Source organism: Sus scrofa, chromosome 9, assembly GCF_000003025.6.
Source record: "Sus scrofa isolate TJ Tabasco breed Duroc chromosome 9, Sscrofa11.1, whole genome shotgun sequence".
NCBI classification, from domain to species: domain Eukaryota; kingdom Metazoa; phylum Chordata; class Mammalia; order Artiodactyla; family Suidae; genus Sus; species Sus scrofa.
Genome location: NC_010451.4, coordinates 116,899,166 through 116,912,884, shown reverse-complemented (window position 1 = coordinate 116,912,884; position 13,719 = coordinate 116,899,166). Strand labels below are relative to the sequence as shown.

At 39.8% G+C, this 13,719-nt stretch overlaps 1 protein-coding gene across 3 annotated transcripts in view; it reads right to left on the bottom strand.

The window, feature by feature from the left end:
* The window catches only part of RABGAP1L (RAB GTPase activating protein 1 like), a 657,663-nt gene that overhangs the window by 147,173 nt on the left and 496,771 nt on the right, over positions 1 to 13,719 (bottom strand). Inside the window, exon 1 of one of the 3 annotated variants that reach the window (XM_021102608.1) lies at positions 1,286 to 2,587. The exons of the other annotated variants lie outside the window; for them this stretch is intronic. Within the exon in view, the coding sequence (XP_020958267.1) occupies positions 1,286 to 1,453 (168 nt within the window). The 5' untranslated portion in view covers positions 1,454 to 2,587. Of the gene's footprint in view, positions 1 to 1,285; positions 2,588 to 13,719 lie in introns of those variants that run through there. 3 annotated transcript variants of the gene reach the window in all.

Below are 13,719 nucleotides of genomic sequence, written 5' to 3'. Positions count from 1 at the left end.
CAGTTTTTTCCTTTATTAAGAAAAAAATATAATTCAGAGAGAAAAAATTCAAGTAGCATTGATGATCTCAGCTGGGCATTAAAACCTATGTATTGAGCTCTTCTCTCTTAAATGACAAAAAAACTATATTTCTCAAAAAATACCTCCCCCTCCCTATAATTGTAGGCTCAATATTGCATCTAACTTCACCTTGCAACAATAAACAGATTTTCTTCAGGGTGCATGGCTACCTAACATACGTATTATGATTATACAAGAGATTATATTTACATGCAAATAGACAGATGAAGACTGAATTAATAATTGTAGAGACAGAGATAGAGATCTGTAAGTATAAAGAGAGATGAACTCTGCTAGAGGAAGATATGTGAGAGAAAAGAGTTAAATTCAGTCAATATTGTACTTTTGAAAAGACTCAAACAGGATAGAACCAAATGAGGGAACCATCTAGAATGGTATTAAATTCCATCGTACAAAATAGACAAAGCTAAGTTATTCTTGCCCGATTACCAAATAATGGTATAGGACTACTGCAGACCAATTACATTATAGAACAGTTGCTGGGTATAGTTCTCAAACCACTAAAGAGAAATCCTGCACCAGTGATTGTGGGTATTTAATTTTAACCCTTGGTAGGAAGTGAGGAAGGGGGATTTTTCTCTTGTTCAGGAAATTAAAAAAAAAAAAAAAAAGCAAGCAAACCAGACTTCCCAGACTCAGCACAGACCCAACAGCTTTAAGCTGTTTCACAGATACACAGTTCGAACATTCCAGGAGATAAATCTATAATTTCCTAACCACGGATTTTTAGGGGGTAAAATTGGCTATTAAAACAAACAGTCAAATTGGCAATCAAATGGAGAGGTTAGAAAGCAATCCACAGATAGTCTAGATAAGTTGCAATATTGCCTGTGGTAAAATTTAACCCTTTGGAGATATAAATAACAGAATGCCTCCATCAAGCACTTGAGTATTCTGCTTTATTGCTGAGCCTGGCCAACCTTAAGACTTTTTTTTTTTTTTTTTTCCCTGCCACAGAGAGAATGCCAGTACTGTGGCCCTGGGCTCGGAGAGGAGAGCCATGTCTCCTCTAGCCAATTAAGGAGTGGTGTGAACCAGGCTCGGACAGAGACCCACGGCAGTGGCCACTCAGCACTTCCTTCTCAGTAGAGTGGGGAGAAGGGGAAGAAAACAGGAAACCGCAAGCCTCTGCCAGGGATACAAGGAATTCTCACAGAAGGTGGCAGATTCTCTACAAATGAAGTTCAATGAAAAACAGTCTCACCGCCAGAAGCCGAGGCACAAACAGACGATGCCCCATCCCCAGAAGTTCCAGCACTCGACACGCATACTCATTCACCAGCTTGCTCCTCTCGTCGTGCATGTCCTGGGACTTTTTGACAGGAGGTGTGAGCTTAGCAGCTGGGGCTGGGCAGGGCACCCCTTCTTCCATGAGCAGTAAGTAGGTATCCAGAATGAGAAAGCTGGATCTCTTATCCACAATTTGGAGAACTGCGGTGGGAGGGGAGCCAGGCTGAGGTCTCCCCAGGAGCACGCACAAGCCAGCCTGTGGTGGGAACTGTCAGCTAATGTCTCCACAAGAAAAACATGTTGGCTAAATTATCCACTGGGCAAGAGCCCCAAAGTAGAGTGGAAATGAAATCAAATGGTGATCTAAATTAAAAAATGGCAAAAGCAATCGAATGCAAGAAAATGGCTAAGAGTGATGCAGGAAAATTCACATACATGTGTAAAAATGGACAAGCTTCTTAGAAGGGTCTAGCAAATGAGAGAGAAAGACAGTGTGTGTGTGTGTGTGTGTGCGCGCGCGTGTGCTGTGTGTGTGTCTGTGTGTGTGTGTGTGTGTGAGCGGACAGCAGCAGCAGTAGCCAGGAAGCCAGGGCAGTTGTGAAGCTGCAAGGAGAAAAGGATGAGCTCATTGCAATCCTTGATTCGTGACAAGCAGCGCTGCTGCTGCTGCTGCTGCTGCTGCTGCTGCTGTCTCTGCTGCTGCTGCCTCTCGCTGTGAATCAGTAATGAAGGGGTAGGGAAGGAAGGGGAGGGAAGAGAAGGAGGTAGGTGAATGAGCATGCAGAGTGTGTCTCGGGGGAGAATGCTGTAATAGGAAGCCAATGGCGAGCCGTTGGACAGATGCGCTTCCCCTCCCAGTCCACCTTCAATCAGTGTTAGGCTGACAGCTTGTGCTGTTGAATCCTAAAGCCACAGACAGACGAACCAGCTTCTCCTAACATGTGATGCTCACAGAAAAATTAGACAGCTTGCCAGCAAAAAGGCTGACCTTTATTCACTCTTGCTTTCTAATAATGATAACAGATACAAGTCTGATTTTATACTGCATATTTAAAGTAGGATGCTCCAATCCTTGATAGATTACTGAAATCTCTAACAGAAGAGGAAAATGATAGATTATGGACAGAAGAGCAGGGACCTAGCATCCAAAAATGACACACCCTCAAGTTAAAGTGTTTATGCGTTCATGGAATAATGACTTTTTGCAATGCTAGGACATGCAGAGGTATCTCAGCATTCTGGAAAGGCTAGCTGCATTTAAAAAATTTTATTTTTATTTATTTTTTATTGAGATATAATTGAAGTACCATATTATATAAGTTTCAGGTGTATAACATAGTGAAAAAGACATTTTTTTATAAACACACAATATGATAAAGTATAAAAACCTACAACATACTAAGAGTATACCTTTAAGGAACTATTAAGGTTGAGATTTTCAAAGCAAAAATAACTTTCCTGACCCCAAGACTGTGATACTCAGTTAATAGTTCAAAACATTGTTTTGACGCTCTCTAGTCAAATTAATCTTTCCTTCGTAATAACATAATTGAGAGTTATCCATAGTTTAAAATTTTACAATCTCAGTATTAAAGTTTTATATTAATTTCCTTGATCTGAATCATCAGTTGTAGCCAAAACAAGGCAAAAGGACAACATTACCTTGAGAGGTAGTTTCTTAATTTTATCCTAACAATTAACTACTATATATTCAGAACCTTGGTGCTACAGTTCCGTAGTTGGTCTCATGACTAGCAGACCACTTTCTCTGAGCAAGTTGTAGCATGGTACAGAGCAATGGGACTAAGGAGCCATGGTAAGTTCCTCAGTTTCCCACTCTGACAATTAAGAGTCACAGATCTCTGCAAGTAACCAAACAGAAACATATGTATCAGCCCATCCCTGCGATCTTGATTACAGAAATACAGTAATTATAGAATTGGGTATTAAGGGAAATACTGCCTTCCTTAACAGAATATTGTTTTTTTCTTCCAAAACCTCAGGAAAATGAAATGCTTTTTTGGTTAAACATTTAAAGTATTAATTAACAAAATAACTTTAAAAAGATATTTATATATTGCTGTCAAACCTTCTATTTCTTCCAAAAATGATTCCCTAAAAAAAAAAAAAAAAAAAAAAACTGTACAAAATAAAGATTTTATTTTTGGCCACACCCATGGCATGCAGAAGTTCTGGGCCAGGTATTGAGCCCAAACCACAACAGTGACCATGAGCCATAGCACTGACAATAAGCCACAACAGTGATAATGCTGTATCCTTAACTGCTGGGCTACCAGGGAATTCCCAAAGTAAAGCCATTAGAATATTTTAGATAGACAGACAGACAGTCAGATAGGTAATTTCAGATCCTTAAGGTTCTGGAGGAAATATGTGATGGGCTACCCAGGGTGGAAGTTAGTTCAGCCAGGGGGTTAGAGGGAAGAGGTTCTGGGCCTCTCATATCCCTATCCCCCCATCCCTACCCCACACAAGGAACAGCTCTATTTTCATCTTGTTCGTATAGTAGAGTTCTACATGAGATTTTGTTTGAAAAGACTGTGCTATTTCTATGTTAGTATGAAAAGCACTGCCATAGAAGCTTCACCTTTAAGAGCAAGGGGACATTGTGACTTGCAAAGGAAGAATTCAGTAACTCCTTAGCTTATAGGATTTTTTTTTTAATTTTTATTTTTTGCTTTTTAGGGCTGTACCTGAGGCATATGGAAGTTCCCAGGCTAGGCACTGAATAGGAGCCACAGCTGCCAGCCTACCCCACAGCCACAGCAACTCGGTATTTAAACCGCATCTTCGACCTACACCACAGCTCATGGCAACGCCGATCCTTAACCCACTGAGCAAGGCCAGGGATTGAACCCACATCCTCACGGATCTGAGTTGGTTTCATTACTGCTGAGTCACAACAGGAACTCCCTATAGGATTTTTTATGATTGATTTTTTTGTAAGGATAGGGACATGTTTCCATCTATCTGTCTTCATCTCAAAGAACACTGGCAGAAGCATTTTTAAAAAACTTACACATACCGGAAACAAAAAGTGTACTGCCCCAAAGGACTATGGTAAAAGAAGTAAAAATTAATCGAAAGACTTTGGAACTGTGTGGTTTGGCTCTGATGCTCACAGAAGTTAAAACTATATGGACTGGGAGTTTGGGACTGGCATATGCACACTATTGTATATAGAATGGATGGTCAATAGGGACCTGTTGTATAGCACAGGGAACTCTACCCAATATTCTGTGATAATATATACGGGAAAGAATTTGAAAATGATTGGATACGTGTATGTGTGTACTGAATCATTTTGTTGAAGAGCAGAAATTAACAGCATTATAAATTAACTATACTTCAATAAAATTTTAAAGAATAAAAAAACTATGCACTAAATATTAAACGTAATGATTAAAATATATTTTAATGAGCAAATCAAGTTATACTTAAGCACTTATGGACATTTAACAAAATGCTCTGTAAAAGGCACTACAAACAAGTGGACATGTATTTCAGTTTTCCTAATCTCTCCATCATCCTTCCCCACAAAAATGTATTATCCTTGAGGAGGTAAAAGGTGCAGGTTCAGCCTCAGCTCTGAGTGGCCCCTGCTGGGAGGCAGAGTAGTTTTAGGGAGAGACGGCACGGGTTCAGAGCACACCTTTCCCAATCAGGCTGAGGAACTGGGGTCATACCAGGCCCTACAGGAGGCACTGGGGATTAGAGCAGTGGGAGCCAGAGGAAGAGCAGGAGGAACTGGGGGCAGGTCCATCCGGCTATGCCTACCAGCCCCTGAACCAAGGTCCTGAACCAGAAGAGGCAGAGCTGGCACCAGTCAGGGATGGAGAAGATGGAGCTGCTAATTTCCAGGACTGAACTAGGCCTTAGGGCTTCATTTGCTGAATTGGCCCTAAGGGGGGTGAGGATGAAGATGAGGAGGGAGCTGCAGTACTAAGCAACCACAACTCGATTCCCATGGACCCAGAACATGGTGAAGGGCAAAGGCAGGTGACATCAAATAATCAGTGGGAAGATGTGCTACAGAAGGCCCTCCAAGCCTGGCAGGCATCCCCTGCCTGGCAAGGACCACATTGAGAGCTGCCTCAACTCCCTGCACTCCAGCACTGAACATACCCCAGGTTGTAACATCCATCCCCAGGCTTCCATCCCCTTTTCCACATAAAGGTAAACCAGAAACCTACTTACTCAGTTCTATACATATGCGGAAACCCACTTTCACATGGGTCATGTGTCATTCACTCTGTAGAGAAGAAAAGCACCCTACACACACAGCACACCCCCCTAAAAAAAACAAACAAACTAACTAAAAACAAAACCAAAAAAAGCATTATCCCTGCTTTCAAAATTTCCATAGTTTTCCAACCTTGGTCCTATTTTTCAGGTTGTCCCTTGAGAATAGGCTGTTGCTCAATATCAGGTAAAATAACTCTTCTAGAACATTACTCGGTAAGATGAAAGAATGTATTCTAGGGATTTCTGAAGCCCTAGAAGAGCAAAAAAGCATTTCCCCTTATGCCTCCCCAACTCCTCAAGTAATTTATTTATTGTTGATCATACTTAGCAATAAATGCAATTTACTTTTGAGAAATAAATTTGTTGAGTTACAGAGCAGTTCAAAAATGAAACAAGGGATAGAAAAGAAACTCTTCTAAATTAGCCAGTTAATAATACATGATTTCTCAAATTTCCTCACCCTATCATAATGGAGATTTTAAAAAAAATCTGTAAAGGAAGTTCAATAGCAACTGAAGATAATATGGAAAGTTTGGATGAATCATCCAATGAGGCAGAGTAAGAGAAAAGTAAAGAGGGCCAAGCAATGGTCCCAGAGCCATGGTCTAAAGCACAGGAGCCTCAGTCTAGAGTACTGGAAGCAGGTGGATGGTGGTGCAGTCCTAAGTGGAGCCTTGAGCTTGAGTGCTCTTCCTGAGCCACTCTACTGAGTCATGGTTGTTGGACATATGCAGGACATAAACAGATTTCCATTGTAAAATGAAAAGCATATTTGACTTAATTTACAGAACTGTAACGAAGAACACTGAGTACCTAGGAACATGTGAAGTAATTATGTCAGGGGTTACAAAGGTGAAAAGGGAAAACACTTTCCAACCTACAGGAGCTTAAAATCAGGGAGGCATTCAAACACAGAGATTAAACTGTGGACACTGTAGAAGAAGGAACACCTTGTGTATTACAATAGTCATTCTTTCTTGTCTGCAATGGATGGAGACAAAAGTGGGCTTAGACTGGTGGGATTGGCCTCTTTCCTAGTCTAAGTATAATAAGAATCAAACACATCTCTAAGGACAAAGCAGGGCACTGCTTTTTATGTCATCTTTTAGTCACATTTACTAGCTGAAGGACATGGGTAAGTTACTATTCTCTGGGCCTCTGTAAAAAGGCAGTATCAGCCACATAGTCAAATTGCTCTGAAAACTTAATACATTCATGTATATAAAGGAATGTTTCATAGTGCCTAGCCCAGGGTAGGTACCACATAACTAGTAATTTCCTTCATTCTTTCAGGGAAGTCAAGAAGAGGAGAGCAAGTGTAAAATGCACTGTGTTCATCTGGGTTAGGGTTTAGAAAGACAAAAAAGACTCTGGATGTATTCACGTTAGAAAAAGAGCTAAGCCAAACACTGAAAAAAATGCTCTTGTAAGACCAACTGCCTCTTCAGTTCGTCCTTAAGATTTAGGCAGTTTATTAAGGTAAGTAGCAAAGGATCCATGCTCTTCTCAACTAGGAGAGGTAAAATTACAAAAACTTAATTCTCTACTTATTTCTTTTTGTCTCATAGACTACCTTTTCAAGGATGAGCCCTCTATAATTTAGCAAGTTCCTAAGATACAACAAACAGGTTGAATAAAGGTGAAACAGTGAGTGGAGGGCATCTTGATCCTATAAAATCTGGTGCAGTTTACAATGGGCCATTGGAGTCTTGGTTCTGCTTGGAACTGTGCTACACTTCTGGAGGTAGAAAGATACATCAGATGTTGCTTCTAACTTTATGGATTACTCAGGCTACCTGAAGAAAAGGCTAAAATAAAATGTAATGAGACTGAGCCTACAAGTTATATCACAAGGAAATGACTCATTATCTTGTAGGTGGAACCCATACACTGAGGAATTAGTTCAAAATAAGAAAATACATAACTAACACTGTGGTGGATAGTTCAAGTAACAAGACTACTGGAACTGAAAGAGAAAAAGATTCCTACAAAATACACTTACTTATTAGGTTTTTAGAGATTCTGACCTCTTGTGACACTTAAAGCATACCTATCTTAAAGAAGCTTTAAAAAAAGTTTTTTATGATAGTATTAGTTGATTTACAATGTTTCTTCAGTTTCTGCTGTATAACAAAGTGACCCAGCCACCCATACACACTGGTTTTTGTTTTGTTTTGTTTTTCCATCAGGTTCTTACCCAGGAGACTGGATACAATTTCCGGTGCTGCACAGCAGGACCCCATTGCCTGTCAGTTCCAAATATAACAGTCCACATCCACCAACCCCAAACTCCCCGTCAGTCCCCCTGCCTCCCTCCCACCCCAGCAAACACAAGTCTGTCCTCCATGTCCATTTGTTTTGTTTTTAATAGAAGAGAGAACTTTTCCCCCACCAAAAAGCAATATAATAACATTCTCTATAGTCATAGTAGCATCACTATTATTTTGTTACCTATTCTTGTGATCAGATTCCAGAATAGTACCTTTATTAATACAAGCACTTCTACAGTCTCTTTGAGAGCTGGTCATTCTGCCTCTGCTTCTGCATCCTCGCTGACAATTAGCTCAAAAGGCTACCTATTTTTATTACTGGACATTTACATTTGTTTAAATAGGACTACTTATGGCAAGCCAGAAATCTTAAACTTCCAGTCTTTGAACTGGGTCATACATTTTTTAACACAGAATAAGTCTACTTTTTCTGATGCAACGTTCATTAAAATATCTCAACACAGTCAGTTTTGTTTCCTTTTCTTCAAGCTAACCATCCTTGCTGCTAACTGGGCCTCCTATGAGCTGGTGTTTACACCATTCTAGACTGTTTACAATCCTACCTCCTGCTCCAAGGAAACACTTTTTTAGGGGACAATACCTCTCAATAAATTATTACCCACACTGATAAAATAGATAGTTTAGATGTGAAACAGAATCATAAAATATTGAAATGTCGTTAGACCCTAGAAACCATCAAAGCCTAATATGTTCATCCTATTGATGAAAAGATTGAGGCAGCAGGTAAGTAACTTGCTCACAATCAGAAAACTTGTCCGAGGCAGAGCCAGGAAGCCAAGATCCCAGAGCCCTGATGCCCAGCAGAGAACCTAGCATTTCCTGCTCTGCAACGTGCTTCCAATTAATGTTGCTCATTTAAAACCCTATCCTTGTGCAGTGGGGGGAAGAAAAAAATAAAAATAAATAAATAAAATAAAAAATAAAGACAAATTACTTTGCAGATAGCTTTAAAATTAATTTTAAAAGTATAGCCTAGTTTATCAATAAAACCTCAAAGTCTAACAAAGAAAAAAAAACAAAACCCTATCTTATCAGGAAGATGTGCGCCACCATTTTATTCCATATAGAATTGGTCTGGAGCCTGTGCCTGCCATCTGGTATGAAAGAACCTAAGATTCTTAGACTCTTTTTTTTTTTTTTTTTGTCTTTTTGTCGTTGTTGTTGTTGTTGCTATTTCTTGGGCCGCTCCTGCGGCATATGGAGGTTCCCAGGCTAGGGGTCCAGTCGGAGCTGTAGCCACTGGCCTACACCAGAGCCACAGCAACGCGGGATCCGAGCCGCGTCTGCAACGTACACCACAGCTCACAGCAACGCCGGATCGTTAACCCACTGAGCAAGGGCAGGGACCGAACCCGCAACCTCATGGTTCCTAGTCGGATTCGTTAACCACTGCGCCACGACGGGAACTCCCAGACTCTTTTTTTAGGATAGATTTATTTTACAAGTTCACATGTATATAGTTTTCTTACAAAGCCAGGTGTAAGAATGATGAGGATATTTTAACAGACACAAGAACAAGAAATTGTGGGTTATAGTGATATTTGTAATACAAGGATAGCATTATTCACAGGAATAATTGGTTATAAGTGGTTACAGTTTATTAGACAGCTTACTTTGATTTCTCAGAATATGCTTTATGTAAACACATCCAGATCCAGAAACTTGAGAGAAGAACAGTAAGGAAAATGTTTTTGTATTCTAGTATCCCCCCTAACATTTCCACCCCCAATACGTTTTTTTAGGGCCACACCTGCAGCATATGGAGGCTCCTAGGCTAGGGGTTGAATCAGAGCTGTAGCCATCAGCCTATGCCACAGCCACGGCAATGCTGGATCCTAGCTGCATCTGCAACCTGCACTGCAGCTCACAGCAACAATGGATCCTTAACCCCCTGAGTGAGGTCAGGGATGGAACCTGCGGATGCTGGTCAGATTTGTTTCTGCTGAGCCACGATGGGAACTCCCCACTAATACTTTTTTGATAGACTTTGTTTTTTAGAGCAGTCTTAGGTTCAAAACTGAGTGGAAGGTACGGAGAGTTCCCCATAAAGATTCTTAGACTTGAGTTGAGAGGGGACCTCCAAAAGACTGCCTTGAGAACAGTCACTTCTAAATACACACTTATGGTAATAAAACACATCGGCCTTCTCAATTTTTAACTGAGAAGCATTCTCTTCAATCAAACAGAGAGGCTATATCCTTGGCAGCTCAGCCACAGCATCTACATAACCACAGCTTTTTTTGAAGCCATGTTAGTGATGCAGGCTTGATAATGGAGTAATTGCTATCTCAATTCATTCATCCTCTTTCATGGGCATTGTGTATAAGGCTCATCTTTATTTTCAAGTTTAAGCAGAAGGCATATATAAATGTCAGCAGAGTTTTTTCAATTTCAAATTGATCAGATTAAAATTATGATTTATAGGATCTAGAATATTCCTTTATTCTCTCAAGCTAGATCAGCATGGGTGTGTTTTGTCATTGTTGCTAAAAATAATGAGGTGCTCCATTCATCTTGATAAGTTGTGAATTGCCTCTACCTCTTTCCCATGGTCAGTCTCCAGTCTTCTATTAAATTTGCTACCTCTGGCATCTTTGTGTTACATAGAATGCTAGGTGTAGTTCAACAGCTATCACTGTGAAAAATATTATTTTCAGTGGAGGAGTTATATGGGTCAGCCCATGTATTAGCAAGTGAATTTGTTTCCACAAAATAAATATGTCAAGATGAGGACATTCATTTCTTTTCAGAATAGAAGATTCCATGTTCTGAAATAAAGACGGTAATAGATTATATGGCCATACTATTTTCCTTTCCCCTACCTCCCACTCTTGGCTTCGAATGGACCCAGTAGAATTTCAGAGGTAGCAAACTGATGAGAGTGAAGGTGATTTTTCCTACACTTTCACTTGAGGCAGTCAACTTCATTTTCACCTCCCTTGTGAGTTCAGCATTTGTACATGATGATAATAACAAGTAAACATGTGTGGACGGGTCTTTTCTGCTTGGTAGGCTCCTTTCCCTAGCTCATACACAGATCTGTTCCAAGCAGAGCCTAGCAAAACAAATTACACGTCACAAACTCTTGATAAATATTTAAGTGACTGAAAGTATGACTAACAGTAGTTGCTATTTATTCAGTATCTATAACCACCATGAATTATGCCAAGCCTTCAGAGAATGCATTATTGCCATTCATCTTAACCAATTACACCCACTTTACATAGGAGGCACCTGAACTTAGGAAAGTTAAGAGCACTGCCCAAGAGCATGTAGCTTCTAGGGCAATGCAACTATAATTTACACATCTGATATATGCGTTTTAAATTTAGAGTTATTTGAAACAATGAAGGAGGGAGAGTTACACAGGCTAGATCCTAGAGGTTAATCAAGTTGGTCCAATGGAACAAACAAGATTTTCAGAGTCATGTCATTATGAATACATGGAGGGGCTAAAGTGTCTCGGTTCTGAAAGAAATGACAAAACCAAAACCAAAAACACAGCAAAAACTTATGTTTACTGTACCCTACTGATCCCATCCGTATCTTTCCTTTTTTTATGACTACTAAACAACCCAATCCTGAGCTCAGCCTTCTCTCCAGATCTCCCAATCTATATATCTATCTCCTTACTGGACAAATGCAGCCTCACATGCAAACTGACCCTGGCATGTCCAAAGTCACCATTTCTTCCCCAGCGCAGTTCCTCCTCTTCCATTCCCCACCTACCCAGTTACCCCAGCAGAGTATCATCACAGAGTCCTCTTTTTACCTCCACTTCCCACACTCAATACTTTCAAGTCTGGTTGATTCGACCTCCTCACCATCTCTCAAAACTATCCATCCCCTCTTCTCCATTCCCATCTCTTCTGAGTTGAGCGCAGCCCTTAGTGTGACATGTCAGTGCCTTTACCATCTGCAATACTCAAGTCAGTTGACGTTCCCTCATTCACAGCAGGTAACTGCGTATCTCAATGTCTTTGTTCTTACCTTCTCCTTTTCTTGAAGGTTGCTTCCCCTCTAATTTACCTACCTTTTCCTAATTTATTAAAACTCTGGTCTTACCAAGATAGGTATCACTACTATCCTTCTTTTTGCCCTAAAAACTTAGCAGAGGTGATTACTTGACACATAGTGGCTATCCCGTTACTATTTATTGAAATGGCTTAGTATTCAAAATGGATAAAATATGATTCTTATTATTCATATGAGGGATAGAAAAGCATTTTTCTGATTAGAGATATTGATGCTTTAATATTTCTGAGCCTTTTTAAATGTTCTTCTCTATTTCTAGAGTATTTTCCTCCATTATTTTCCCTTTAAAACAATCCTTCAAAGTGTTGTCATGGAAAAAACGAAAGCAAGCTGAGATGTCAGAGAGACCCAGATTTAAAACCCCAATGTCAAGTTCAATAAACTGTATAACTTCAGGAAAGTTAATCTTTTGGAGTCCCATTTTTCATTAAGAAAATGAGATTGAAAATACTAATAGTGAAGCTGCTAATATGATTAACACCTGTGACATTTCTCGCTTGGTGAGCTGGGACGATAGTAAGATATCAACTGATAGGGAAAGCACCAGGGACAGGAAGGGATGGAGGAGGAATGCTGTTAGCAAGGAATATGTGGCAATCCATAGGAGATGTTTCATTGGTCAAGGGAAATATGGATCCAGAGCTGAGAAACGGGCTTAGGAACCACTGGTGTCATATGCAAGGTGAAACATGGAAATAAATGAAGTAAGTTAGGAAAAATATGGAAATCATGAAGAGATATTCCCATAGTGTATTTTGATATTCTTCTTAACCATCCCAGAAGTAATTTTATTTATTTATTTATTTATTTCCAGGTGTAATTTAATAACTAGTTATATAATTATACTGTTTGGGGAAAAAAAATCTACCCTACCAGATCCTTAAGTGTAGGCATTGCATTAGCTTTACTCACCAGTATGCTCTCAGAAATTGTACAGTAACCACCTATAGAAGGAACTCAGTAAATACTAAGTTGATGAATGAGTCTCATATACTATTCACCACTGAGCTTTCTAATCATTTGCTTTTTAAAATTTGGTGACCTACATAAAGAGTAACGTGAGAATATAAATTCCTAATGAAAATGTGCTGAGGTAGGGATGAGAATAAACATCTCGTAGGTTCCTGTTGTGGGCCTGACATTGTGCCAGCTGCTTCCATGCACGATCTTGTTCCATCCCCATAATATCCTATAGTAAAATTATTGTTCAAATGAAGATTTGCTCAAAATTTGCAAAGTCAGTTTGCTCCATCTCTACAATATCACTAATTTCTCACTCTCCCTCAGCCTTCCAAATGTAACTTAGCTTTAAGTCCTGTCAGCCCTATTTACAAAATTATCTTGCATCTGTTCTCTTTTTCCATCTTAACTGTCACTACTTTGGTCTAAGTTACCATCATTTTCTGCTTGGCCTTGAAATAACATCTTAGCCATCTCCATGCTTCTACTCTTGCCTCTTTTCAACCCACATTCCACACACCAGAATTCTTCAATCAAAAGGATGTCTTAAAACCTTATCTAATTTCTCCCTGCTTGAAACTTACACTGGCTTCCCATGTTACCCAAATGCCAATGCTTTGCTATTCTTTCTATAATCTGACCACATCTCCTTCATTTCTATACCTTGCTCACTGGCTTACTATGCTCCAGTCACACTGGCCTCTTTTCTGTTTTGAACATACAAAGCTTTTCCCACCTCAAGGCCTTTGTGTTTGCTGTTGCCTGTGATTTTCATATGGCTGGTTCCACTGCATCATTCAACTCAAATGTTATTTTGCTCCCAGAGGACTTTTCTTACCATCTTATCTAGTGGAGGGTA